Source organism: Electrona antarctica, assembly GCF_951216825.1.
Source record: "Electrona antarctica genome assembly, chromosome: 11".
NCBI lineage: Eukaryota > Metazoa > Chordata > Actinopteri > Myctophiformes > Myctophidae > Electrona > Electrona antarctica.
Genome location: NC_136792.1, coordinates 26078796 through 26104754, shown reverse-complemented (window position 1 = coordinate 26104754; position 25959 = coordinate 26078796). Strand labels below are relative to the sequence as shown.

General features: G+C 44.2%; 3 protein-coding genes and 1 pseudogene across 4 annotated transcripts; all 4 read right to left on the bottom strand.

Annotated features, from left to right (window-relative positions):
• Window positions 1-6102: 6102 nt before the first annotated feature.
• Window positions 6103-7085, bottom strand: LOC306932080 (malate dehydrogenase, mitochondrial-like; annotated as a pseudogene). The gene has a single exon. The product of its transcript is annotated as a malate dehydrogenase, mitochondrial-like (transcript).
• Window positions 7086-11628: 4543 nt separating this feature from the next.
• Window positions 11629-12393, bottom strand: LOC306931958 (electron transfer flavoprotein subunit beta-like; the record flags this gene model as incomplete). The annotated part of the gene is made up of 1 exon (XM_079513664.1): window positions 11629-12393. The coding sequence occupies one exon, from the start codon at window positions 12391-12393 to the stop codon at window positions 11629-11631; it is 765 nt and encodes a 254-aa protein (XP_079369790.1).
• Window positions 12394-12696: 303 nt separating this feature from the next.
• On the bottom strand, window positions 12697-14680 carry LOC306932079 (serine/threonine-protein kinase VRK1-like; the record flags this gene model as incomplete). Its single annotated transcript, XM_079513784.1, has 2 exons — window positions 12697-12735; window positions 13424-14680. The coding sequence occupies 2 exons, from the start codon at window positions 14678-14680 to the stop codon at window positions 12697-12699; spliced, it is 1296 nt and encodes a 431-aa protein (XP_079369910.1).
• Window positions 14681-24773: 10093 nt separating this feature from the next.
• Window positions 24774-25946, bottom strand: LOC306932231 (pyruvate dehydrogenase E1 component subunit alpha, mitochondrial-like; the record flags this gene model as incomplete). Its single annotated transcript, XM_079513932.1, has 1 exon — window positions 24774-25946. One exon carries the CDS (start codon window positions 25944-25946, stop codon window positions 24774-24776), a length of 1173 nt encoding a protein of 390 aa, XP_079370058.1.
• Window positions 25947-25959: the final 13 nt, after the last annotated feature.

Here is a 25959-nt window from a genome sequence, read left to right as displayed (position 1 = left end):
TGAAAACAATACATACAATATGAAGAGGTTTTGTCCATGATGATATCACAGGGGACAATGGTTAAACCCACCACTTAGGTGGTTCTTAAATTAAAGTGCATTAACATCACATTGTCAACTACATGCTCAACTATACAGATCTTGGCTGGGTTTCCCAAACAACACTTCTTACACCATGGTGTAAGAAGTGGTTCTGCACATGCTCAGTTGCTCCTCTAGGCCGCACACAGAGGCCTGTGAACATAGACATTTCGTGCATAGATGATGTGCCACGCAATGGTAGGCCTCAGGCCTGGTATAGGCCTCAGGCTTGAGGCCAGCTGGTATGGTAGGCCTCAGGTCTACCATTCTGAAATTTAATTTAATAATATTTGGACTGCTGGACAGCTGACAGTAGGCTCTCTTTACTCTTAAAAAAAATATATAAAGCCTACTGTCAGCTGTCCAGCAGTCCAAATATTATTAAATTAAATTTCAGAATGGTAGACCTGAGGCCTACCATATTAGGCCTCAAGCCTGAGGCCTCAGGCCTACCAGGCCTGAGGCCTACCATTGCGTGGCACATCTATGCACGAAGTGTCTACAGTTCACAGGCTTCTGTGTGCGGCCTAGAGGAGCAACTGAGCATGTGCAGAACCACTTCTTACACCATGGTGTAAGAAGTGTTGTTTGGGAAACCCAGCCCGTGTCCTTTCTATTCTCCAAAATTCCCACCAAAATTTGCACACAAGATGATGTACTCAGATGAGTATTGAGTATGACTGAAGTTACAAAAAATTGGGTGCACGGTTCAGAATAGTTAGTTGAACAGAAGAACAACCACACTCGCAGAAATCCAGAAATGTGTGATTCGGCGGAGGATTCAAACATGACAAATCAAACTCAAATCTTTTGAAACATAATTTGTTTCTCAGAAATGTAATTTTTCCCAACAGCATGGTAAGTGCCAACAAATCAAAAGCACTGCAGGCGCCCCAGCGTGCAAAAGCAAATTGTGTACAATTATCTTAGGAGGAAATAACAAATGCGGTTATTGCACCCCTTGCACTTGTCCTCAGAAGCACTACAGCCTAGCTTAGAAGCCCAATTGCCATCTAAACTAGATGGAAAGACAAAAAAGGTATCTTTCCTTCAAGTTGTACTTCTTAATTCCCAATGTAAATTGCAGACTCGAGAATTGAAAAAAGGAATCCAAGGCACTCCGTCTTTGGTGAAAAAAGATTCATAATAGTTTATTGATGAGCAAGGCAATTAAAAAACAGGACCTATGCGCTTCGACCAAAAGGTCTTCGTCAGGGTCTATCTACCATTATTAAAAAAATCACACCCGTGTGAACTGAGTGGTGTCAGGTCTTATATAGACTGATCAGCTGTGGTCTGACGTAATGTCTGACGTAATGAAATCACACCCGTGTGAACTGGGTGACCATAGCAACCGTGCTCATTTTTGGTACGAACAGACAGACAGACAGACAGACACGTAAACTAACAAAGCCAGTCGTAGGAGTGGTTTACACCACTCAAAAATAGATGCCTCATTGGCCACTGCAGTTCGTTGGAGCGATGTGTGTTGAAGGAGGGGTGGAAGAAGTACGCCGGAAGTGTGGAACTAAAGGCACGTTACGTCACGCTGCCACTCAAGTGATTACTGGCCAATCCACAGCACATCTTTTCCGGGACTTATCAGACCCGAACATGCGCTTTGCCATTACTCTATGTTGCTCTGTGACGTACGCTCATGCTTCCACGGTGCTTCGAAAGGAATCTCGGGAAAGTTTTGCCCTCCCTTGAGCACATACGCTCCGGAGCCGGAAAGGGCGTCTACCTTTATGTCTATGCTTAACAGCCAGGTGGTGGGTGTGATCCAATCATGTTAGGATGTTCAATAAATCAACAAAACAAAACAAAATTAAACAGTAACCCAAATCACAGAGAAAATGCAGAACTGTCAGAGAAAAGGCAGATAGTAGCCTAAATATTTATATTGACACATTTAAACAGTAACCCAAATCACAGAGAAAATGCAGAACTGTCAATTAAAATATGTATGTGCCAACACATTCCACAGGTTTGTATTAAATGTGTCTGTCAGTGTCAACCTACTCGGCCAAAGTTTCACCTATGATGAAAATAGACTATCACGCCTTAATGTCCCTGGAGCCACAGATGCGCCTCGTGTCATGGTATTAATTTATAATAATCATATCAATAATCAATAAACTGATGAAAATGATCAGATTAGTTTTTTACCTCTGCAAAGGTGGGTGAGCAATTCATCAGTAGAAGGGGCTTTTATAATATCCTTGCCAAGTTTTATTAGCATTTGGTCGTGAGGTTGAACTGTATAAATTAACTTAACATTAATAACGTTCAGTTATTAACGTTCAGCAAGGAGTGAACGAATCGCGTGTCAAAATAAACTAATCTACAAGTTGTTATGCGGTGCTTCCCGACCTGGTACCGGCTGTTTATATATAACTCTATGGTACTGACACGCTGTTAGCTTGAAGATTTGTCCGTGTGTGGGTGCCTGTTGGCTTAGTGGTCCAGGCGCATGCCTGACAGCGTGTTGCGTGTTCGAGTCCCGTTCATGACTGTCATCACTGTAACTACAGTATCAATAAAGGCACAAAAGCCAAAAACAAATCTTTAAAAAAAATTAAACCATGTTATAACTTGAGTCATCATGTTAGACTGAGTGACCGGTTACTTTTTATGGTGGTAAAAATGGGTGTGGAAGTTCTACTACATGAGGCAAAACCTGGGCGAAACGCTTGGGAAAGAGGGAGTTCTGTGACGCAAAAATGAGCTACAGACGCAAAACACACACATGAAGGCAGTACGTTTGGTGAATGGCACCAAAATGGACACTCCTTTAGTCACTTTGTTTACGGGCCCATTTTCTCCTTTTGAAGATAGACTGTTTCAATTTGACCAATCAAGGCTATATGGTTATGTTGTTTTTTGTTGTTGTTTTGGAACTGTGAAGACAAATATCCCTTTGGGGGACAATAATGAAAATAATTATCTTCCCCTTTAGCAACAAAGCCTTGAGGGTCCACTATGTGGGACATTTAGATCTTAGTCATGTTCACTTACCATTTCCCCTCCCTTCATCCCTTTCTTTACAGCGTGGCTCTGTAGGAGGCGAGCTGTAGAATGGATTTGTGAGTCTATGTCTCATTTTGGTGCAAGTGTCAGTACACTAATGAATAAAAACATTGTGTTCAGAGGAGTTAAAATAACTTTGTTTAATTGAACAAGTTACATAAATTAAGTTTAAGAAAAGTTTCACAATCTGCCAAACAACACTTTTGGTAAATTACTTAATCCATCCGTCAGACAACCTATACAGTAGTTCAGTGGAAATACACAGCCTCAAATAAATTGCCATTGGATCCTCGCCGGTTTCAGACACTGTCCCCTTCTGCTGTCACAAACACATCATCAGCGGATCGATGTTTACTGTTTGGCAGGCTATAGCGGGAAAAACTTTGGACACATTCCAATCAGTTAGTGGCAACTTGTTAAAGGCACCTTGCCGGAAAGGTAAAATAAACTTTTCCTGAGCTAGGCCTACTTTTTGCGAGATGCCGTGCCATTGAATGCTTGGTCCACCGTGGAGACGTACGAGATGTAGATGATTATCTTCACTGAAAGGAGGGAAAACATTACTGAACCATACGTGGAGGAGGGTTAATGCAGCACAATCTATTTAACTGTATTTTACCGTCTGTACACTTGTCTCTGCTATACGATTAAAACCTGTCCATTGGGTAATGGACAAAAACAAACAAAGAAATAAATCCATTTGTCTCCCCCCTTTTCCGCTTCCTCCATTGGCTCCCAGTCGCTGCTCGCACAGAATACAAAACTCTGATGCTGGCATTCAAAGCAACCAAACGTATGGCTCCCCCATATCTTGCAAGTCTGATCGAACCCTACAAACCCTCCTGCACACTCAGATCAGCCAACGCAGGGAAGCTGGAAGTACCTTCGCTAGAAGCGCGGGACAACGCTCCACACATCCCAAACTCTTCTCCGTTCTGGCTCCAAAACTATGGAATGCACTTCCCATTACAATCAGAACTGCAGCCTCACTCCCAATCCAAGCCTCGCCCCTGTGGGTCGAGGCTTCCCTCCCCCATGCTTCCCTCCCCCACCCCCTTCCATATGTCTGTCAGAAGACGTTGAGGGTTGATTTCACCCAACACCACAAAGCACATGCAGTAATCCTGGTCTCTAAACTATACCCCCCCCTGGCAAGCCAGGGCGCCTGATGGAGGGGAAAGGAACTGGTCGGAATAACATGTTCCTTTCACGCGTTACATCCAGCTGGGGAAACTCCCCCCTGTCAGGTGAAAAGAAGCAGCTTGGACTCCTCATGCATATAAGGAAGCATGAGGTCAGTCCGCTGCCCAACCAGGTTGGCAGAGGAAGTGTAGCGCCCCGGATTAGATTAGATAATTGACACTGGGTGAAAAAATGGGTTGCCAAATCGTGGGATAAAAATTATGATAAAAAATAAGTGGATAAAAACAGCGGCTGTACATTTGTGGTCCCTCACAAATACAATATAAATGTAAATTCCATGGAGATATGGAAACACTTGATAAGGAAGCCCACTTCTGCTACTGAGTAAAACAAAAATTCAACTGGCTTGCACTATAGCTTGCACAACTTGCAATGGGGACTTATAAAACAGCATTCTGAGAATCTCAAAATAAAACAGCATTCTGAGAATCTCAAAATTGTGGGAGAAAAATATCTTTGAGAAGATAAAACAATTTTTCTTTAAAAGTAAGGCCTTTTTTATGAATTCAGTGGTGAAAATGAGCTTCCATAGCTTGTTGACAAAACTATTAGCTCATCTGCACTGAATCCAAGTGTGTTTGGTCATTGCACAGTCCACGTTGCTCTCTGTGGCTGCTTGGATAAGATATGTGAGACAGATCATTAATTCTGGTAGACAGTTCAAAATTGGAGTGGAGAGCCTCATGCTGTCCCGCTACCTTGCCCTGATTCATATCTCCCCCCTCTCAATCTCTCTCAATCTCTCTCTCTCTCTCTCTCTCTCTCTCTCTCTTCCTTGGGGGTGCCTGGCAGGGTCTGCTGATGTTATGAGCTCATTCAGAGATGTCCATCTGGCTAGGACCTATTCCAAACGCACGCACGCACGCACGCACAAAGCATGCGCACATGCACGCACGCAGCATGCGCACACGCACGCATGCGCACACGCACACACACACACACACACACACACACACACACACACACACACACACACACACACACACACACACACACACACACACACACACACACACACACAATTCGCACAGTCGCACAGTCTGAACTGATTCATGCTCAAATAGGGACTCTTTTAGTTATAGCCTAGTCGTACACATGCACCCATGATGAACTTTTATTTATTTTGCACTCACTTTGTTATGTTATGCACTTTATGTTCTTCTCTACCGTTTAACTGCAATATGAGCCTGCACAACCACGTTTTTCACCCACCTTACTTGTAATGTGATGTGACAATAAAGATTGATTCTGATTCTGATTCTGAATTACCGAAATTGAATGAACGTGCATGTAAGCAGAGATGGGCAGTATTTTAAATACCTGTCTTTGAATTACGTATTTCATATTTAATATTTGGCAATCAATCTATGAATTATTGACTATTGCATCATTGCATAAAGAAAATCTCAACATACAAAATATGTATTTGTATCCTGAATTGATTGAATTAGTTCTCTTGAGGCCACAAATATTAACTGTTTGATCAGTTTCTATTCAGCTCTTCTAATGCCACGCACGCACGCACGCACGCACGCACGCACGCACGCACGCACGCACACACACACACTGATGCCAACTTCACGATTTTATGAGTTATCTCAGTCAGTGGCTCTTCTGGGAGCTACACAGCATCTCTCCGCATGCGCTGTGTGGTGCATACATACTGTATATGAGAACGTGAGTGTGAGTTACTATGATTATGGGGACGGAATGCTCTGTCTCTGTCGTTCTAACGTTCCTTGCAGTAAATAGGTAGGTGAAAACTGTAGGTACTGTACATGGTCCATCCTACTGCATGTTGGCCGCAAAATCCTCGCCCTTCTTGATAGAGCCCTTAAGTTCGCCAATGGCGTCGGCCAACAACTTCTCCTCAAAGGCGGACAGCTTCCTTAGCCCGAGATTCTTTTCAATGCCATTCTTCCCGAGGAGGAGTGGCGTTGAGAAGTACTTACACTCCGTCTCTTCTGACCTGACGAACGCACACTCCACCACGCCCTCTTTTCCGTTAATGGCTTCCAACACGGAGAAGGTAAAGCGGGCCCCTGCATAAGCCATGGAGAGGGTGGCAGAGCCGGCTCCAGCTTTGGCCTTCACCACGTCGGTACCAGCCTCCTGGATCCTTACAGTCAGGGCCTCCAGCTGGTCAGCAGAAAGTTCTACTTTAGGTGTGCACTGTGAGATAAGGGGAATGATGGTTTTTCCCGCATGGCCACCGATAACTGGTACATTGACGCGTGCTGGGTCGAGGCCCTTGAGCTCTGCAACAAAAGCATTTGCCCTGACAATGTCAAGGGTCGTCACACCAAACACTCGGTTGGGATTGTAGACCCCATGCTTCTTCATCATCTCAGATGCAATGGGGACTGTGGAGTTGACAGGGTTAGAGATAACACAGATCATGGCTTCGGGGCAGTGGCGGGCACAAGCATCAGCTAGGGTGGCCACAATGGAGGCGTTGGTGCTGAACAGATCATCGCGAGTCATGTCTGGCTTTCTCGGGACCCCGGCAGGGATGACCACCACGTCACAGCCTTGAAGGGCAGTGCCGAGCTGGTCAGGCCCCATGTGGCCCGTGACCTGGTCTCAATGTGGCTGAGGTCGGCTGCCACCCCGGGGGTGTGGGCTATATCATAGAGGGCGAGGTGACTCACCAGGGGACTGCTCTTCAGCAACAGGGACAGCGGCTGGCCGATTCCGCCTGACGCGCCGAGCACCGCCACTTTTGCGTTGGTGTTCTGTGACAACGTGGACAGGCCTTGCGAGACGCACATCGTGGGTCTCACTGTGCAGGAGGACATTCTTTCAAGATTGGTTATTCTACTAGAATCAGGACCTGCTGCAGTGGTGTACAATCAGAACTTTAACGACAATGTCTGCCCACGGGTGATTCAGAGATAGCTTCAAGTTGACTAACAGCAGAGTATTGATCTTAATTATTCCCATGTGGTTATACTGTTGAACTCTTAGAGGATGCAGAACACTGAACGCTTGTGGGAGGTTCCAGAAGATATTCTTGACCTGAAAATGTTCATTTTGCTCTTGTCATCACAGAGTTCCACGTCAGCTGTACCCATATATGGAATCTACACTAGACAGACCGACAGACAGACAGACAGACAGACAGACAGACAGACAGACAGACAGACAGACAGACAGACAGACAGACAGACAGACAGACAGACAGACAGACAGACAGAGCGAGTTCCTTCCACGTATCCCTTTTGGTAAAAGGTAATGCATGTATACATGTATGTAATCTGAAACCTATCTTAATTATGTCACCATCAACAGCCAATTATAAGTGTATACTTGTATACATAACTTGTATACATGTATGTAACTTGAAAGTAGTATACTGTGGTCAGCTGGACCGAAAGTACAGTAGTATGTATGTATGATGGTCATGGTGGTCATATTCTATAACTTATAATTGGCTGTTGATGGTGACGTAATTAAGATATGTTGGAAGGAGGAAAGTACATACCTCGTTACCTACTTGATCAGCTGGAATGCGCAGCACCTGTCTTCACCTGCTAGAAGGGATCCACCCCAGTATAAAATCACCTCTCTCTGCCTCAGTAGGGATCCATTCTCCGGGAGGTGAGGAATGCGCGCATACCGGGCTGCTGGGCGGTATATCGACACCACTGTATTTCACGTCACATTCTATGTGGGAGGCATACTATGGTCCGACGGGGCATTGGTTCGACATGTGTCCGCACCTCGGACTAGCGCCTGCTCCCGTGCTTGCGGTTATGGTTAGGTTAGGGTTTGAGGTGGGTTGTCGTGTATCGGACCAATGACTAATCGGACCAAACACATGCACTCATTCTATGTAACACTAAGTGAAATATAAATACTCACCATGTCTCCTCTTACCCTCCAGGCAATCACCGGGCATTCACTGAGTGGCTCGTTTCCACGAGTGTATAAACCTGGAAAAGGAACAAATGATTAAGGACATGGAAAAGGAGGGCAACCTAGTACACAGCCAACCGGCTAGGGATTGGAACCTCCAGGCTGAGTAGAAATACTTACGTTCATATTGCCGCTTCCTATAGAACGAGAGAAACTGTTTATTCACCAGCTGACTCTTACACTTACCGACTCCCGAGAGGGGAGAGAGAGAAACCTTATCGTAGACCTTTACTCACCTGTCGATATCTCTACAGCTAAAAAAACACCTACCTGAGTAAATATACCTACTGTTGAAGTCCCGCGACGAGGTCCAAAGACGAAGACGACTCAACTGCTCCACCTGCTGGAAGGAAAAAGACATGAACTGTATGACGACACCTGAAAAGGAAGAGAAGAAATATTATTATTTGTCCCAAAGAAAGCTGTGAATAAAGCATTATAATTTTGCATTCTATCCTGTCTCCTGGGTTATGTGTACCAGTCGCCACAGTATACATGTCTAATCTGAAACCTATACTTTAAGACGATGGATGCCAAAACTCCTCTCAACCCGTCAGATGACGGGTTAAGATTTAACCCCGGAGGTCGCCATACCCGTCAGATGGCGGGTTGTGAGGGTTTTATCAATACCAAGCAGCCGAAGCTCAACAGACACTAACCTTCCGTGCTGCCCAGGCTGCTAGCCAGCACCTACGTTCTTCCCATCGTGAGGATCAATGCGCGCGCCTCCCATAAGGATTGACTCATTGTCGTCATATTCTATAACTTATAATTGTTGATGGTGACGTAATTAAGATATGTTTCAATGTCGGGTGGGTAAAAGGTAATGTATGTATATACATGTATGTAATCTGAAATCGTAATTACGTCACCATCAACAGCCAATTATAAGTTATATAGAATATGACGACCATGACCATCATACATACAATACATACCACTTTTGGTCCAGCCGACCACAGTACTTGCACGCTCTGCTTGCGCAAGTAATTATTAATATTAATTATATTCAGTGCTGAAGATCGAAGTCACTTGTTTTCCTCTACTTGTGCATTTGTGTGTGCATGTGTGTAGTGTACAGCTAAATGTTGTTTGACCAGGGCTCACCGGCTGGTATTTACAAAGGGACAGGCAGACCTTTAGAACAGCCATATCGAAATGTCAGACGCTAGATAAATCACTGTGTGTTTATGCACGTGTTTATGTATTTGTGTGTAGACAGGATGACAGGACTGAGAGATCGAAATTGTTAGAGGTGGCGAGGGCATCACGCATACACAGTGTCTCTCTAACACTATCATTCTCTCTGCCTTATTCAACCTGTTGCCCTAGAGACGGGGCAGTTTTTCAATTTTCGCAGTCTTGCCTCAGCCCTGGCAAGTGTCTCTTTCTCTCTCAAGATCTCTGTCTCAGTCACCGATGCTAACATGTCAGTGACAACTAAATAAGCAGGCAAACGCAGACACCTTTATCTCTCTAGTGGGATCTGACAGTTGTTTTAACTCTATCGTTCTTCTGTCCATGCTCTGTCTGTCTGTCTGTCTGTCTGTCTGTCTGTCTGTCTGTCTGTCTGTCTGTCTGTCTGTCTGTCTGTCTGTCTGTCTGTCTGTCTGTCTGTCTGTCTGTCTGTCTGTCTGTCTGTCTCTCTCTCCTTCTGTCTATCCAGGTCTTCTATCTATTTTCATTTTGTCATTCATGCTCTCTCACAGTGACAGACCTGACTTTTTACTGCCATTGTTGCCAATCGTGCAATCATTTCTCCATGCATCATTTAACTTGTTGCCTTTGAGATGTTTCGTGTCTCCTCCCCAATATCCTCTCTTTCCCTCTTCTATTGACATTTTTTTGCTTCCATCTTTTTTCTTCATCTGTCCCTTTTGTCTTTCTCTGACAGCCATGAATTCTCACAGGCTATATTTACACAGACACGCAAGCACGCACGGACACGCACGTACACACACACACACGTACACACGTACACACGCACGCACACACACACACACACACACACACACACACACACACACACACACACACACACACACACACACACACACACACACACACACACTCACAGTTCTTTTGCTGCTGGCAGTGCTCTATTTTCTGCAACCCTTCACTGTTACCATGGAACAATGGCACCTGGGAAATGCATTCCAAGATCGGAAACACAATGACGCGTATCCCTCTGATCTCTGTGTTCTGGGAGTTGGAAGAGTGACAGAACGCGTGTCAGCTAATGCATACACCACGCACGCACGCACGCACACACACACACGAGCAAACACACACACACACACACACACACACACACACACACACACACACACACACACACACACACACATACACACACACACACACACACACACACACAGATTGTGTTCTCATGTGATTTGATCTTTCAAACGAATTGAATGACTGAGAACAGGGATTTGATGCCAATAATTGACACACACCCTTTTCCTCAAAACTTCAAACTTGAGGATAAGTAGACAAGGACTTTTTGATTGATTGATTGATTGATTGATGTATTAACAGTTTGCAGAATTACAGTACAGTTCAAGTACAACTCAATACAAAAACTGTTAACTGTGAGTGGACGACACATTACACTTGTTTACAATAGGGCCCACCATTCGGCCTGGTGGAGACAATTACAGAATAACATGGGGAAAGTAGTATCGGGAAAGATAGAGTTTAGCTTATGTTTCCATGTCCATAAATATCATATGCACGCCACCTTAACCCTCACCTTATGCCTAAACTTTTTAGGCATTTTCTTATTTTTTGAGCGGCGCTAGCCCCTCCTACAGTATGCACAGCTTTGTGCTTAGCTGCTTGGCTGAGCATAAAATGTGATGTATGATGATAAGAGCGCCCCTCATTTCACACAAGTGTGATTTATTTCACTATTTTGAAACATTGCTAAATGGTAAATGGTGCATTTATCCAAACGCCTTTATCCAAAGCACTTTACATAGATTGTGCACACACATTCATACACCGATGGCGGAGGAAACCATGCAAGGCACCAACCTGCACATCGGGAGCAATTAGGCCGGGGTTCAGAGTCTGCTTAAGGACATTTCGACACTAACTCTGGGGGAGCCCGAGATCGAAATGGGAACCTTGCTACTGGTCACTCTACTACAACTCCTGGAAGACCCCACCCCAGTAAACGTCTTGTCTGAACTACCATAAGAAATCAGAGGGATTGCGTGGATTAATATAGGCTTCTGCTGTGAACAACCCGAAGCCCTATTATACTTTGTCATACAACAGTGTTGCACGTTGAAAGTAGCCGATCTACTGTACAAGCTCACGTCATGTCAGCTTAAAGATGTGCTAATATCGGTCCGCAACGGCGTTGTGAAACATAGCAGGTATGATCCCTTATATCCTCCCTGCCTCCTTGAGCTTTCCCACCAGATCCGCTACCGTCTCCACCTTCAAGCCGGCCTTCCTCTGGGGAGGCTCATCCACTTTCAACACCTCCAACCGTGAGATCATGTCAACGCCCAAGTCTGCCGGCTTCACGTTAGCTATCTTCTTCTTTTTGGCTTTCATGATGTTGGGCAGAGTGGCGTATCTGGGTGTATTGAGTCGAAGGTCTGCAGTCACCACTGCAGGTATATTTATCATAATGGTCTCTTGTCCACCGTCGACTTCTCTCACCACTTTCACTCTTTCTCCCTCCAACACCACTTCGGCTGCAAAGGTGCCTTGAGGCCAGTCCAGCAAGGCAGCTGTCATCTGACCTGTCTGGTTACAGTCGTCATCAATGGCCTGTTTGCCAAGGATTACGAGTTGAGCCTCCTCCTTCTTGGCCAGAGCCGCCAGGATCTTGGAGACCTGCAGGGGTCCGATTGTATTGTATTCTTCGGCCGATATGTCCACGTGGATGCCACGATCCGCCCCCATGGCAAGGGCAGTACGGATGGTCTCCAGTACTTGTTCCGGCCCGCAACTGACTACTACCACCTCCTTAATCAGCTTCTTCTCCTTGAGCCTGACCGCTTCCTCCACAGCGATCTCACAGAAGGGGTTCATCGAGTGCTTCACGCCATCGGTGACCACACCACTGTTGTCTGCCTTCGTGCGAATCTTGACGGCATAGTCAACGACACGTTTAACTCCTACCAGAACACGGCCAGACATTACAATCGTGTATTGCGAGGTTTGCTTAGCTGTGGTGGTCCGGTGTTAAGCACAGTTGTGTTTATGCTCGCATCACTATAATGTCACTATGATGTCAGTCCTGCCCAAATGAGGAGTTCGATATGACAATCAAACTGGCTCCAAGCACTCATAGAAACCATATTTTAATGGAGTCACGGCGGATCCCTGAAGCCTCCTCACCTCGGCTTAAAGTTACCCGATGACCAGCTCATCATCATTTCTGTTTTGTTTTCATTCATCGTTTCATGCAGTCTTCAGTCTTCATCATTGTACCTTTGACCATCAGAACACCAGCACACCGTGCTGGTGTTCTGATGCCGTCTGAATACCATGTGCACACATCACATCAACTAGAGTAGTACCATCTGAATGCCAGCGCACATCAGAGTAATACCGCTTGAATACCAGCAGGTACAGTACTCAAAGTATAGTATAGTATCATCTGAATACCATCACACACTCATCAAACAGAGTAGGGCCTTACTTTGTTTACAAGATTAGCCTTTGGAACACGCAGGCACGCGCGTGCATACGCACACACACACGCGCGCCATGTCCACCATTGTTGATTTTCCAAGCTGGCATGGAATGGAAACAAGCCTGTGTTTATCTAGCATCAGATATTATAATGACTCAAATATTAAATAATCTGCATATCAGCACCCCCACCACCTCAGGACATTGTGGTACTGCAGCTAAAACTGGTTTCAAAGTCCAGAAAGAAATGACAAGGACTGGTTATATCAGAGTGGTGATTGAAGCTCAAACCATTGGAAATAACTTTGAGGGACATAGACAATATGATATTAAATATTAAAAGCAGTTTTAAAATGCATGTTATTTGCGCTTTAAAGATAATGCATGAGTAAAGCAGTTATATATTTAAAATGAGAAAACTTAGTACCTTGCCTAATAAAAACAATATTGAAATGATAAAGCATAATTTACTAAATATTTGTTTACTTTGGGGTCTGGGGCCGACTAGTGCATCAGTAGGGTTGGGTCTTACCTCCCCTTCCTCAAAATCTTCAAAATAATCTTCAACCTGTACAGGCATTGGCTTTGATCTGGCTGATCTCCTGACAGGGGCTGTGGTTTTATCAGCCTTCTGTTTTGACGGAGGCCTGGTGATGGTTGGACTCCAATGCACACCATGTTCACCATCCATCTCCATATCAACAGCCTTGGGTTTGGAAGACAATTGTTCTCGTCCTGCCATTTTGCCCCTGACTGGAGGCTCCAGAACCTCATCAGAGGTGGATCTCTGTGTCTGCCCTTTGTTTGGCCTAGACAGGTCAATCCTTGGCTGGGCACCGCTGGCCAGCAAGTCCCTAAGTCTGTGGTAGTCAGGGCGTTCCTGGTACCCCAGAGATCTAACATACAGTAGGAAATTGGCCAACTCATCCGTACTGGTTCGACTCTGAGACAGCTGCTGGACTGAGCCTGGCAGGTTATCCATCAGCATGGCCTTGGCCTCCTGGACCTGTGTTGGGTTCTTAAGAACTGCACCCCAGGGAAGAGTTCCACACAGCCAGTGAAGAAGACAGAAGCCTAGAATCTGGAGGTCCCCACGCCTGGATGGAGCGACTCCATTGTGTGCGTCCAGGCTGGTGTATTCGATGGTTCCATTATGGCCCTTCTTTGGGTTCTCCTTGTACTCTTTATGCACTCCGTCAGGACAGTACCTGTAGGACAGGCCATAGTCTAATAGGTACACCTTGTCAGGGTCTCTGTGACCCAGCATCAGATTGGCAGCTTTGATGTCGGCATGGACATACTCATTGTCATGGATGTACTCCAGCACGTCCACCAGTCCTCGGCCAAGTTGTAGCACTGTCGCCTTCTTCAGCCGACCTCCAGTGTGTTGTTGGCTGGCCTTCTGCAGGTCGCTGCCCAGGCGGTCCATTACCATGAAGCGGTACTTGGTTCCATTGTGATCGGCCAGCCCTGATCCCCAGTAGGCTGGGATCCCCAGAAAGTCTAGCTTCCTGCTTCTTGTCCATTTCTGTATACTCTCTTGCTTGGCTGCCCTCTGGTAGAACTTGAGCTCTGAGAATAGGGGCCCATTCTCGTGGTACTCAACTTTTATGACAAAATCACTGTCAGCTGCCACAGGTGTGTCCACATCCTGTGAGGCCAGATAGATCAACCCAAAGCCTCCTTGGCCAATTACCTTTCCCAGCCTCCATCTCTTCTTTTCTGTGTCAGTGACTAGAAAGCCTTCTGGGAGTGGTTTAGGCAGAGCCCTTTTCCTTGGAGGTGCCATAAATCTTTAGAAGTGAGGCAGATGTCTGTTAAAACATAGGCTATATATGTGTCTCTGTATTAACTCTTCATCTGGCACTGCTGAAAGCAAAACAAAACTTGATTGGTGTTGATGCCCTCCACTGCATTGCCTAAATGTTGGCATTTATCCAAATACGGACATCTGTGTCCTCCAAATTAATATGGACACCTGCGTCATGCCAAATATGGACATTTATATCCCCGATCCAAATATATAGTACTGTACATCATGGCAAGAAGACTTATGAACACAAACCCCAATAAGCCCCAAATAGTCCACAGGATGACATAGCATGGAAAAGCTGCATCTGGATTCGGCTCCTCAGTCCAGCATCAATACTAGTGTTCTGACCCAACATCCTGAAAAAGACATTGCTTGCCAGACCTTGTGCCAGTGAATAGCAAGCTTAGCTTTGCCCTAGTTAAAAAATATGCAGTAAAATTAACAGGCTCCTGAAAAAGCACAGTGGTCCACATTTTATGTTGAGACAGATTGGTAATTGTAAATAGACTAAATACATAATATTGTATATCCTTAATATGCTATTTTTTCATTTCATGTCTCAGCTAAGATGTGGAAAAGTATTGTGCTCACAGTGCTGGTTATTCAGGCAAACACAATCATGTGTGTGTTACTCTTCATAACTTTTGGTTTGTATGTAGTTTGGCAGCTTTTCCTGTCCAAGTTCAATGTTCTGCGTGAACTGCAGACCTAAACTTCATTGTACATTCTGCTAATATTGCTGGATGGAACTATAGCTCAAGAATGGGCAAAGGATTGTTCAGCCATAAACATGCAAAGAACCATGAAGAAATGTTAAAAGTCATGGATGTTTATTTTGCCTCTCTATGCTGATTAGATACAATTGCCCTAAAAATGCATTTTCTCGATTAATTAAAAGCATGGAGAGACATGTCACATGCAACTTCCGTTACTGAACAAACACTATAGAGTGAGTACTATCACAATATAGATCTTTCCCCCGTTCCTCTCTCCCTCTCTCCCACTTATCAGGTTCCTGCTTGCGGCTTCACCGTCCACAAAGCCGTGCCGACGATATACGAACGACCTCCTCCATAATACTCCCGGAAAACATAGGTCCCTTTCATCCATTCTGTATACATGTATTCAATACACAGCCTTAACGCTGTGAAACGCAGAGAAAACAAAAACGTGAATATCAGACTTCATGTGACCAGTCTGTGACATATAAGTATGATTCCATATTTGGGCACGCGCTTCAAGCCATTTCGGCAGTTAGCTCTGAAAAACGCTATAGCTATTAATGGAGAGGTACTTCCTGTGGGCAGGGGCAATTCACACACGCACACACAGTCCATGCGAAATATAGCTGGCTTTAATAATGCACACAGAATTATGTTGGGCAGAAACCAGCTATCACAGTCATTTTTACTTCATGCTGCTATGTGCCTTTCATGTTATCCAAGCTGTGTGGAGTTGGCTGTGGACCATGAAGCAACATGGCATAGAGTGAGTCTATTAAGGCTATAGGAAGGCTCTCATTGCCAAGGATAGAATCTATGCCGGCATGGTTCGATCTTGATCCAAATCTATAGTCTGATCTGAAGGGAATAAAAGCATGCTAAGACAATATACAAAATGGCAGAACTTAAATGACGTTGGTTCTGCTGTGTTTGAACAAAATCTGTTATGCACAACAGATGATGATTGAGACGGAGTAAACTATTGGGAACTTTTTGTTTTGCGTGTGTGTGTGTGTGCATGCGTGCGTGCGTCTATGTTTTCAAGAGGTCTCTTGAACACATGTTACTCAGAGAGAGGCTTAATTCTATTAGAATCGTGATGCCACATCCATTATGCCTTACCAGTTTATTATGTATCTAACCCTAAGGAGCCTCACAAGTATGTGCTCCATTTGTGTGTCCAATATATGCAAAGTTGTATGTAGGTTTCTGAGAGAAACTACGTATTGAACGATAAATTCAAATGGTATTGATTGATACTTTGATCATTTAACATTGATGATTTGAAAGGTTTCTATCTATTGGACAAAAATTAACATTGAAATACAGTGAGGAAAGGTTCATTTTGCCTGATATTAGAAAGAAAGCAAAGTCTCTACCTTTTCAAGGCATATCATTTTGAAGGCGCTGCTGTGATGAATGTGATGAGCACCAGCTGTCCCAGATACACATCCCTGATCATTATTCAACCCTGTCTAGAGTACATCTGAAGAAGGGGTGAAAAACATCCCTTTAGGTGAAACACCAGGTGAACTTTATAGTTTTCATGGACTCTTCTGGCAACATGGACCGAGAGAACTGTGAGGCATTAATTTATACTGCTTTACAAAGTCATACAACTGCATGTGCAGATGCACACTCAAAGTTGTCACTAAAAGTGAAGATGAGGCCATTTTAAGGGTCTACAACTGTAGAAAGATTTCTAGAAAGAAATGTATTTTGCTGGAAGAGGGCAGGCAGAGCAGGACCCAGTCTTTTTTTTTCTCACAGATGATAGCAAGGCAGAGAGAGACGAGTGCTGCACCAAGCATTCCCAGAAGCATCGATCCCTGCTGCTATGTGCCATCTTGTGTGGAGGTGGCTGTGGACCAACGATGGCATAGACAAAGGTATAGGAAGGTTCTCATTGCCAAGGATATAATCTATGCTAAACATCAAACAGTGTGTGGTTAGTATGTAGTATGTGTTCGGTTATTTGGCGATGTTGGGCCGAGGCTCCGACCAGCCCTTGCACTAGGCAGAGTTAAAGGACTAACACGCACAGTTGAACCAAATGCTCCCAATGATAGCCTATATTTGATGAACTCAAACGTGCATTTTATAGGGTTTTTATTAATTCATATTAATTACACTTACAATCATACATTCACACGTTCTGTTCACACTTCCCCCCAACTCAAGATGAATACAGTAACCCCGGAATCTGGATTACAGGTCCTATTGGTCTGTGGTTCTATCCTAACTCTGTCGGTAGGGTTTACTATCATTTGAACACTCTAATCTCCCAGATCATGGTACAGTTTAGCTTGTCATTGTTGTTTCTCAGACTTAGTTATTAAGTAATTAAGTGGTACATTAATGGTACATTAATTAAGTGTAATCATGTGGTTTTAAATCTACCTTATCATAATCAGATGATTAATTGATCAATGATCGGGATGACAAGAACACAGAGAGAACACTGGTTACAATCTAAACATCATATTACATCGATTATGAATAATGCACAAACATCTATTTATAGCACATAATATATAGCAAATACATTACCGCTGGTCTCTGCCTAGACATGTTCACGTTCGATGGTATTGGTGAATCTAACTCACTTTGTGCCATACAGCATATAGTCACAGTGGGCCCTGACTGAAGTCCCACCTTCATGCTACACTTTCAGCCAATCATATGCCACTGACCCATGCATCCCTTCTGCCCTCTCTGTGAGAGGACAGTGTGGAGATCTGACTTTAGGTTAGATTAAACTGTCAGACTATTACAGGTATTTATCATTTAGGCTTTTTACCAACCCAATATATAATAGGTTATTAGAACACATTTAAACAATTGAAGAGGAATTAGGTTACTTCATTATTGTATGTTCTAAATGGGTTGACTTTCCCTGTGAAGAGGAGTCAATAATGGCCTGTCCTACAACAGGAGAAGGGCCGTAAAACCCCCGATGTTTGTAGAATGGAATGTGGGGACCTGAGCTCTCTCACCCTAGAGGAGCTGCTTAATCTCCAATCAATCTGACCCAATATATAATTTCTCATTATGAGTACAAATCTCGCACACCCATAATTAACCAAACACTCCTTACGTCAGTGATGAAAATTGATCTGGATATTCATTTTTCATAAACTGAAAGATTATTTTTGATATTAATTTTTTTCGGAAATATTATTTTTTGATATTTGGGCGCATGCCATTTTTAGTAATTTCGGAACCTGTTAAATAATACTGGATCCACATACTGAAGTTATAACATTATACAACTTTGAAAAACACAATAAAATAAAACACAACCCATTAACTGCATAAATCAATAAAACAATGAAAATAATAAAAGGTTTACATGCGTCGATATCGTGGACATTTTTTGTAATTATCCCAACGCACCCTTAAGTATTAAATTCAGTTACAGCTAATCAAACTTATGTATACTTGTAATAATGTGAGACAGTGCATCTCCACTTTTGTAGGAGAGTTGCTGTTTCTGTCATGTCAGTTAGGGGTTACCTAACTGACATGAACTTTTGGTCACCTCTGTCCGTTTAATCTTATGGCTGTTTGCCCGGACAAAGCTTCAGACTTATCTAAACAACCCCCTTGGTTTGAGGAAGAAGGACGGTTTATTTTCCACACAAGACTGGTTCCTTATCTTTAAGAAAACATGACCTCCTGTGCCCCCCACCTGAAACGACTCTTTTGGTTGCAGAATGGGGCCCAGTTGGTAAACACATGTTTAAACAATGCAGTTTATTACCCCTGGTTATTTCCTAACCAAACATGATTACAAACTTGTCTTAGTATTTTGTCACCTTGCTAGGAACTTCAAATTGTGATTTTAACAAAATAACCGATTTTGCATCTCAACAACTTGGTATCATTTGACTTTTTGGATTTTTTACTTTGACTTTTACCAAAAGCAACCCAATTGAAAATTGCAAACCCTTGCAACATCTTAACCACATTATGTGTCTTTCACACATGCAGTCTTTGTGCTTGTGTGTGTGTTAATTTGTGCGTGCGTGCGCGCACACGCGCTCACGCACAAAACCCACTTGCACTTTGAGAGACAGTGTTCCCCCCTCCCAATCGAAGGAAACTTAATCATTTTACCAGCATTCTTTTTTACCTTTGTCCCTAAGGACTTAATTGGCACAAATTAAATCCACCTATCTGCTAACTTGTTGTCTAGTACAGATATAATGAACCCACATACATCATCACATTTATTATGCACAGATCAGACACACATCTCGTGTGTGAGTGTGTGTGTGCGTGCGCGTGCGTGTGTGTGTGTGTGTGTGCTGTTTGTGACTTCTTGTTGTCACCGTAGCCCCAATTGTTCCCTGCTGTAGGAAAAAAACAAATGGGTAGAGAAGCATTTCACATGCTACTCTTTCTGACCCAGTTCTGATCTCGCTGGCATGAAAGCGTTCACCCACCCCCATCTTTTTCCTTTTCTAGGATCTAAAAGGACAGGAGCCATTTTGGCCTTCTTCTCAGCCGCTTTACAAACTCGACACAACAAATGTGTCGACACTGCGGTTTTCTGTACCAGACTGGACTTTGCCATTCCCGGTTTGCCACCCTTCACGAAAGTCACCCCAGGGTGCTTCTCTGGCTCGCCTGGACCCCTCACGGGACCCCTCACGAAAGTCACCCCAGGGTTCCTGGTGTGTGCGTCATGCCCTTCCCCCGCCGCCCGTTGATCGCGTAGACTGGCACCAGTAATGCCACAAATCACGCTCGGCGTTTCTGAGGTGAGAAGGATCGACGACCCGTCGGCCTTGCCCACAACGTCTGCGGGCATGGCTCTGATGATGAACGGTGAGGCGTAGGCAGCCTCCAGCTCCTCCGGAAGGCCGCTCACCTGTTCCGCTCTTGTTGACAGCTCTGCTGCTGCTGTCGGTCCCACTTCGATGTTCGGCCATTCCTCCTCTGTCGAAGGCTGCGGAAACGTCGTGTGGTTCTCGTCGGTTCCCTCAGCTCTGCCCGTAGCCGCTCTTGGCCTGCTACGGTGCTGACTGAGGGCTTGTCCTGTCGTGGGTTCGTTGCCCACGGTAGAGGGCTCTGGCTTCCCTGCATGGATACTGCAGGAAGCACCAGGCTGTGCCTCCGTTGTGACAGGCTCTATCTGCTCCCAGCCCGGCTGACTGGTAGCCCTGTCTCTTCGCCCCTCTGGGGCTGTCCCGGTCCCCGCTGGCACCGTCTCCGCTCCGCCCGTCTCTGCGCTGGCGAAAGGGTCCGTGATGTCACATCTCGTGACGTCTGGTGCTGCGTCTGCGGGCTGGATGCCCCTCTCCTCTGGGGCTCCTATGTTCCTGCTCTCTGCAGGACACTCACAGAGGCCTATCTGGTGGCACCCTGCTGTGACGACACCTCTGGCTACCCTGTCATTCTCCTGACAGATAGCAGCCCTGATTACACGGTACCTTTCACTGTTGTACTGTTTAACATATAAATTCAGTAATTCATTTTCTATGTGTGCGAGTCTATCTTCGTTTTGTTCCTGAAGGAATATCTCGTAATCTGACGACGCGTCTATCACATCGTCCATCGCCCTGTCCAGCTCAGCAAAACTTTCAGTTATCTCACTGGATGAACCCCTGTCCATACAAAGATCCACCCTATAGGTTGTGCTATCAAACATAGCTTGAGCCTGTGAGCTCTGTATCTGTAGCTCACTTAAAGAAGCCATTTTTCCACCCCCTCTGTCCCTCCCTTTAACAAACAGTACAGGAACTAATTGGACTGGGTTAGTGGTTTAGTCGACTTCACAAATCATTCATTCACTCAAGTAAATGGTTAGTTTTTTGCCCAGCTTTAATTAGCGGACTCTGACATTACTTGTACTCAGAGAGCCCATACTTCCCTGTTAATACCTTCACCAAATAAACCTTTTTATACTATAACCTTTTTATATTATATAGATTATATATAATATAAGTATATAGATTTATATTGGCCGTGGGCGGTCAAACTCTAATAGCCTTCCGTAAACCTGGATTACAGGTTTTGCTAGATGCGTCACGCAACAGTTATTATAGTCACGCCCTTCCTTTATGCGCACTTCAAAGCATGCTTTCAGCGTTAAACATTATTGACTGGTAAGATTATTACATCGCCTTTAATGCTGAGTTTAAAACCCTATTTTGTTCTAAACATTTATCACCGCTATTAATTACTACTTTGGTAGATTATACCAGTCCCCCTGTCACTTCAGTGACACATTGGGACATTTGCATGACAGTGGGAAGAGGAATTTCCCCCCCTCACATGCACTAACTGCTGTTCTTCTTGGTGCGGTCTAAGCACCCAGAAGGAAAACACTTTTATTGTGGTTACTATAAAAAGCACCTCTCTTGGTTTAAACGACCGGTGTCTTATCCGGTCTCAATTAAACTTTATGTTTGGTTACAAATAGTCTTTAATAATCAGTTTCCTAAACTGACCGTCGATTAGAACTCTGCCTTATCGAACAATGACTCCCAAACTATTGTTAAACCCGCAGTTGTGGCTTACGGTTTTAACAGCTGTTTTTCCCATGGACCCATACCCACATGAAAACAGTTTAACGGTGCCGCGTAGTTAGTAGCACAAATCAAAACGGCATGCCGTCACGGCAGCATTTATAGTTTGATTTAATCCTGTGGATACTAATGACTGCGGCATCGCATTCACGTGCTCTGCTATCAACGCACGGCTTGAATTTCAGTTGAATAACGTCACACCAGTCAATGATAACCACACTTGTGGTTATCAGTGTGGCACGATTCAACTCTGTGTGTTGGTCCCAACACACGGTAATTTATTTTTGTTACAATTGTGGTCACTTTAGTGACTTTACACCGATCTACGCTGTTTAATTTAACAGCACGGCAACTGAATAAATTCAAACCGTCTCAGTTGAACTATATTCTGAATTACAACAACTTTAAATTGCAGATCCCTTTAGTGACTGCTATTTAAAGCCCTTTACAACGCGGTAGCAATTTAAACTGTAATATGTCAAACGGTTTCGGTTCAGACTATATTATATCTTAAATATGCCCGGGCGCGTGTATAGCTGCACGCTGATCCCAGCGTACGGCTCTTTCTTTCTGTTCAAACTAGGCACTTTAGTGGCTCTATGGTTTTAACAGTTCGCTCGGCGGCGAATTAACTTTCGCTCGGCGGCGAATTACTGTGCACTGATCCCAATGCACAGCACAACTGCCTTTAAATTGTGGTCACTTTAGTGACCACTAATTTAAAGTTCTTTAAACGCGGTAGCGATTGAAACCATAATATGTCCAAACGGTCTCAGTTTAGGCTATATTATGCTTCCAACCGCCCGGCCGTGATGTAAAACTGTGCGCTGATCCCAGCGCACGGTACAAAACTTTTAAATCTGTATTAATTAGGCCCTTTAGTGGCCTAATTAAGCCAGTCGCTGCTCGCAGCGATTTAAAACTGTTCGGTTATTTGGCGATGTTGGGCCGAGGCTCCGACCAGCCCTTGCACTAGGCAGAGTTAAAGGACTAACACGCACAGTTGAACCAAATGCTCCCAATGATAGCCTATATTTGATGAACTCAAACGTGCATTTTATAGGGTTTTTATTAATTCATATTAATTACACTTACAATCATACATTCACACGTTCTGTTCACACTTCCCCCCAACTCAAGATGAATACAGTAACCCCGGAATCTGGATTACAGGTCCTATTGGTCTGTGGTTCTATCCTAACTCTGTCGGTAGGGTTTACTATCATTTGAACACTCTAATCTCCCAGATCATGGTACAGTTTAGCTTGTCATTGTTGTTTCTCAGACTTAGTTATTAAGTAATTAAGTGGTACATTAATGGTACATTAATTAAGTGTAATCATGTGGTTTTAAATCTACCTTATCATAATCAGATGATTAATTGATCAATGATCGGGATGACAAGAACACAGAGAGAACACTGGTTACAATCTAAACATCATATTACATCGATTATGAATAATGCACAAACATCTATTTATAGCACATAATATATAGCAAATACATTACCGCTGGTCTCTGCCTAGACATGTTCACGTTCGATGGTATTGGTGAATCTAACTCACTTTGTGCCATACAGCATATAGTCACAGTGGGCCCTGACTGAAGTCCCACCTTCATGCTACACTTTCAGCCAATCATATGCCACTGACCCATGCATCCCTTCTGCCCTCTCTGTGAGAGGACAGTGTGGAGATCTGACTTTAGGTTAGATTAAACTGTCAGACTATTACAGGTATTTATCATTTAGGCTTTTTACCAACCCAATATATAATAGGTTATTAGAACACATTTAAACAATTGAAGAGGAATTAGGTTACTTCATTATTGTATGTTCTAAATGGGTTGACTTTCCCTGTGAAGAGGAGTCAATAATGGCCTGTCCTACAACAGGAGAAGGGCCGTAAAACCCCCGATGTTTGTAGAATGGAATGTGGGGACCTGAGCTCTCTCACCCTAGAGGAGCTGCTTAATCTCCAATCAATCTGACCCAATATATAATTTCTCATTATGAGTACAAATCTCGCACACCCATAATTAACCAAACAGTATGTAAGTAGTAGTAAGTATAGTATGTAGTTTGTGTGTGATCACCTTCATTGACTTCCAAAATTGTGTCAAGTCTTATGTTGTGTAATCAAATACAATACAAACATCATATTTTAATACTGCACCGACAATTTTGAATTTGACCCCTGTGTTACAACTTACTGTATAATTCAATACTAAACATGTTGACAGTGGTTGACTGTGAATTCACCCGGAATGTGAGAGATACTTACAGTTACAGTATGCTATCATACAACAACGGATCTGTGTTTGAATACTGTAGATTAGAGCCATAGCTGAAAGTGATAATTTGGGTGAATACATAACACTATAAAAAGGTATGTACCGATGAGCGGGACACACTTTATTTAGCTCAGTGGTTTTCAACCGGTGGTCCTGGGGGTTCCAGGTGGTCTAATCAATTTAATGATGCCATATGGATCCTTATAGATCTTTAACTATTAAAAGAGCTTAAAATGGTTTCATTTTACACTCTCAAGGTGTTAAATTATTGTTAAACATGCGCATTACATAATTTACAAGAAGTCTACAACAGTCTACAACTTTTGCCCGTTATCTCTCCTAATGGTACCATATCAATACAGCATGGAATTGTGGACAAATTGTGGACAAATTGTATCCAACGACAACATAATATTCTGTCTTGGGTTTGAGAGGCTGAATGTCATCAAATGGTGGTCCATGGCTTAAATGCTGAATAAATAATGGACCTTGATATGAAAAGGGTTGAAAACCACTGCTTTAGCTAACAGACTTCAGCTTGGTCCAAGGATTTGTGCCTCTCACTTCTAAGGGCTGATCATTGCAGAAGATGTGGTTGCACAAGTCCTCCAGAGGGGGCTCTGGATCTGTAGTGGCAAACAGCGCTGCATCTTCAATTTCTTCCTTCACCTCTGCATCAATCCCCTTAAGTTCCTCCACGCTGGTCATATTATTGCTCAGCATGCGGTCCTTGAGCATGGAGATGGGGTCAGTCTTGCTGCGCACCACCCGGATCTCATCACGAGTACGGTAACTGACACCGGGATCACTCATACTGTGTCCATGGTAACGGTAGGTCTTCAGTTCCATGACAACGGGACCCTTTCCCGATCGGCAGTGATCGGCTGCAAATTTGGTGGCTTCCCTGACACTGAGCACATCCATTCCATCTACCCGGAGGCCAGGAATGAAGCCACCCCTCTTGTAGTAGTCAGTGCTGGCGGAAGCTCGCGCTGCAGAGGTACCCATGCCATACTGGTTGTTCTCACAGATGAAGATGACAGGCAACTTCCAAAGAGCCGCCATGTTGTAGGCCTCAAAGATCTGACCCTGGTTGGCTGCACCATCACCATAGAGGCTGACACAGATCTCGTTGTTTCCCTGATATTTGCAAGCAAGGGCTATACCAGCTCCCACAGGAACCTGAGCTCCCACAATACCATTCCCCCCATAAAAGTTCTTACAGTACATATGCATAGAGCCTCCCTTGCCCTTGGCAATTCCTCCTCTCCGACCAGTGAGCTCGGCCAGGATTTCTCTGACTGTTCCACCCCTGGTGAAGGCGTAGCCGTGGGCACGATATGCCGTTATGAGGTGGTCTGTTGGGTTAATTCCTGCCTCGATACCAACTGCACATGCTTCTTGGCCGTCGTACAAGTGACAAAAGCCCCTGATTACCTTTTGCTTATAGAGCTGGTCAGACTTCAGCTCCATGCGCCTAATGGTCTGCATGGTCTTGTAGTATTGCAGACCCTCCTCGCGGGTCAGGGCTGCCTGGACAGGCGGGGCCTCTTCAATGTTGTGCACATCACATTTCTTTATGTCAAAGGTGGCCTTAGGGTTAAAGGCAGCACATGAACGTGCTGACACGACCGCTGCAGTGCCATTCCCCTGAGCACCTGCTCTTATAACTTTTGAAATATTAGCCAGCATCTTAGATATGATG